This window comes from Hipposideros armiger, unplaced genomic scaffold, assembly GCF_001890085.2.
Source record: "Hipposideros armiger isolate ML-2016 unplaced genomic scaffold, ASM189008v1 scaffold_168, whole genome shotgun sequence".
NCBI lineage: Eukaryota > Metazoa > Chordata > Mammalia > Chiroptera > Hipposideridae > Hipposideros > Hipposideros armiger.
In genome coordinates this window covers 46,154-49,255 of record NW_017731518.1, presented here as the reverse complement: position 1 = coordinate 49,255, position 3,102 = coordinate 46,154, and the positions used below count along the sequence as shown (strand labels likewise).

The 3,102-nt window shown below is 43.2% G+C and overlaps 1 protein-coding gene across 1 annotated transcript in view; it reads right to left on the bottom strand.

The window, feature by feature from the left end:
* Nucleotides 1–3,102, bottom strand: part of ALDH1L2 (aldehyde dehydrogenase 1 family member L2) — a 63,516-nt gene that overhangs the window by 23,670 nt on the left and 36,744 nt on the right. The window contains exons 12-13 of the mRNA XM_019651857.1: nt 606–676; nt 423–528 (exon numbers count right to left, since the gene is read on the bottom strand). Of these exons, the coding sequence (XP_019507402.1) occupies nt 423–528; nt 606–676 (177 nt within the window). The remainder of the gene's footprint in view (nt 1–422; nt 529–605; nt 677–3,102) is intronic.

Here is a 3,102-nt window from a genome sequence, read left to right as displayed (position 1 = left end):
TCACACAGTTGCCACAATTATGTACATTCTTTTTACATGCTTTTCCCTTATCTTCCATATCTTTACAATATTTTTGGTGATTAAAATTTGAATGCCTGCATGATACTTTTTCTTTCGCTGCCCCTAATTTTCCCTAGTTATTGAGCATTTGGCATTTCACAATAACTGAATTGGTTTGTAGAAATTCAGTGGATGTCACGGATGTACACTATTCTTGCTTCCACTGTCATGGAAGTTTTAAATTATGGAATCACCATAGAATACATTGGGGAACTATCCAAAAGGAATATTTACTAAGGTGAAATGATGCTCACGATAGATGAAATGATTTTTGTTTAAAGACATAATATTTGTACATGTATGTCTCTGATTCTAAGTAAGCAGGAGAGGAGGCAATGTTGCACCTGGCCCCTGCGTATTACCTGGGCTGGCTTCAGCACTAAGGTATTGCCTGCTGCCAAGCAGGCGGCACTCTTCCACGCCAACATCATCAGCGGGTAGTTCCAGGGAATGATGATGGCACAGACCCTGCAGAGGAAGAAAGATGACATCCTTAGTTGTCTCCAGTGAACACAAGTCACTCAGAGGCTCTCTTCTTGTCTTACCCAAGTGGCTCCTTCTTGGTGAAGGTCAGATTGCGATTTGGACGGGCCTGGTTGATGGGAATTGTAGAACCCTAAAGAACAAAAAAGGTTGATACTTATTTTACTCACTTCAATGAGTAAATTTAATATCCAGTTTCAAAATAGGTTAGAGATTTGAGGGTATTATAGGTGACTTAAAATTTTTTTTCTTTAAATTCAAAGACTTTATTCTCAAGGAATCTATGTTCTGTCTGCCTCTCTTGTTTTTTCTAAGCTGATATGAAAAGGCAATGTTTGATTTTTAAGAAATATATCCACACTAAGAAAGAATTGCTATTTCTTTCTCGAAAGAACGGAGACACAGGAGAATAAACATAATTGTCATTTAGTCACCTCCAGTCCAATTTCTTGGCACAGCAGAGAATGTTAATTGCCTGTCCAATGTCCATTCTCCCCTCTGCCCTTAGTAACTGAAACCCTATATTAATAATGGTGGTGGTAATGTGCCCAGATAGAATAATGTCTTTCCCAGTTTCCATCACAGATAGGGATGGTCAAGGAAGGTGTAAGTACAAGGCATGGGAGGTGAATGCTGTTTAAAAGAGGCTGACTCAGCTCAGACTAGTGTTCTATTTTTTTTTTTTAAGATTGTATTGGGGAATTGGGGAAGGGGAACAGTGTTGGGGAATTGGGGAGGGGAACAGCCAAGTTGTTGTCCTTCAATCTTAGTTGTGGAGGGCGCAGCTAGCTCAGCTCCAAGTCCAGTTGCCATCCGACCGCCTGTCGGCAGCTTGTGGCAGCTCAGCTCAAGATGCTGGTGTTCAATCTTAGTTGCAGGTGGGCGTAGCCCACCATCCCATGCGGGAGTCAAACCGGCAACCTTGTTGTTAGGAGCATGTGCTCTCACCAGCTGAGCCATCCTGTGGCCACTCTTTGGCAGCTCAGCTCGGGCACAGCTCACTGGCCCATGTGGGCATTGAACCAGTGACCCTGTTGCTCAGAGCTTGCACTCTTAACCAACTGAGCCACTTGGCTGGCCCCCGACAAGTGTTCTTATACCTTCCCCCCCCACTCTCATTTCTTCCTTTTTCCTGCTTAGAATGTTGGTGAAATGGCTGGCACTGCAGAAGTTATCATGAGACCATGAGGCAGCCTCGAGAGTGGAGATCATGCGGTATTAAAGATGGCCTGGTAGAGAGGAGGAACCTTCGTCTCACATACTAGACCTGACTGTCTGCCTTTGTACTCATTGAATGTGAGGAAAAACTAACTTCTTTACTGGGTTTTCTATTATACACAGCCAAACTTAATGCCAACTGCTTTACGATAATAGTCTTTAACTGAAGCTATATATTTGTTTTGCCACATAAAATGTTATTGCTGTTACAAATACAACTAAGTATACAATCTGTTACCTGAAACCCTTAGGGCCAAGTGTATTTGGGATTAGAAAAATAATATAATGCATATACCTTATATTATATTATGTTATATTANGTCCAATTTCTTGGCACAGCAGAGAATGTTAATTGCCTGTCCAATGTCCATTCTCCCCTCTGCCCTTAGTAACTGAAACCCTATATTAATAATGGCGGTGGTAATGTGCCCAGATAGAATAATGTCTTTCCCAGTTTCCATCACAGATAGGGATGATCAAGGAAGGTGTAAGTACAAGGCATGGGAGGTGAATGCTCTTTAAAAGAGGCTGACTCAGCTCAGACTAGTGTTCTATTTTTTTTTTTTTAAGATTTTATTGGGGAATTGGGGAAGGGGAACAGTGTTGGGGAATTGGGGAGGGGAACAGCCAAGTTGTTGTCCTTCAATCTTAGTTGTGGAGGGCACAGCTAGCTCAGCTCCAAGTCCAGTTGCTATCCGGCCGCCTGTTGGCAGCTCGTGGCAGCTCAGCTCAAGATGCTGTGTTCAATCTTAGTTGCGGGTGGGCGTAGCCCACCATCCCATGTGGGAGTCAAACCGGCAACCTTGTTGTTAGGACCATGTGCTCTCACCAGCTGAGCCATCCTGTGGCCACTTGTTGACAGCTCAGCTCGGGCACAGCTCACTGGCCCATGTGGGCATTGAACCAGTGACCCTGCTGCTCAGAGCTTGCACTCTTAACCAACTGAGCCACTTGGCTGGCCCCTGACAAGTGTTCTTATACCTTCCCCCCCACTCTCACTTCTTCCTTTTTCCTGCTTAGAATGTTGGTGAAATGGCTGGCACTGCAGAAGTTATCATGAGACCATGAGGCAGCCTCGAGAGTGGAGATCATGCAGTACTAAAGATGGCCTGGTAGAGAGGAGGAACCTTCGTCTCACATTCTAGACCTAACTGTCTGCCTTTGTACTCATTGAATGTGAAGAAAAACTAACTTCTTTACTGGGTTTTCTATTATACACAGCCAAATTTAATGCCAACTGCTTTATGATAATAGTCTTTAACTGAAGCTATATATTTGTTTTGCCACATAAAATGTTATTGCTGTTACAAATACAACTAAGTATACAATCTGTTACCTGAA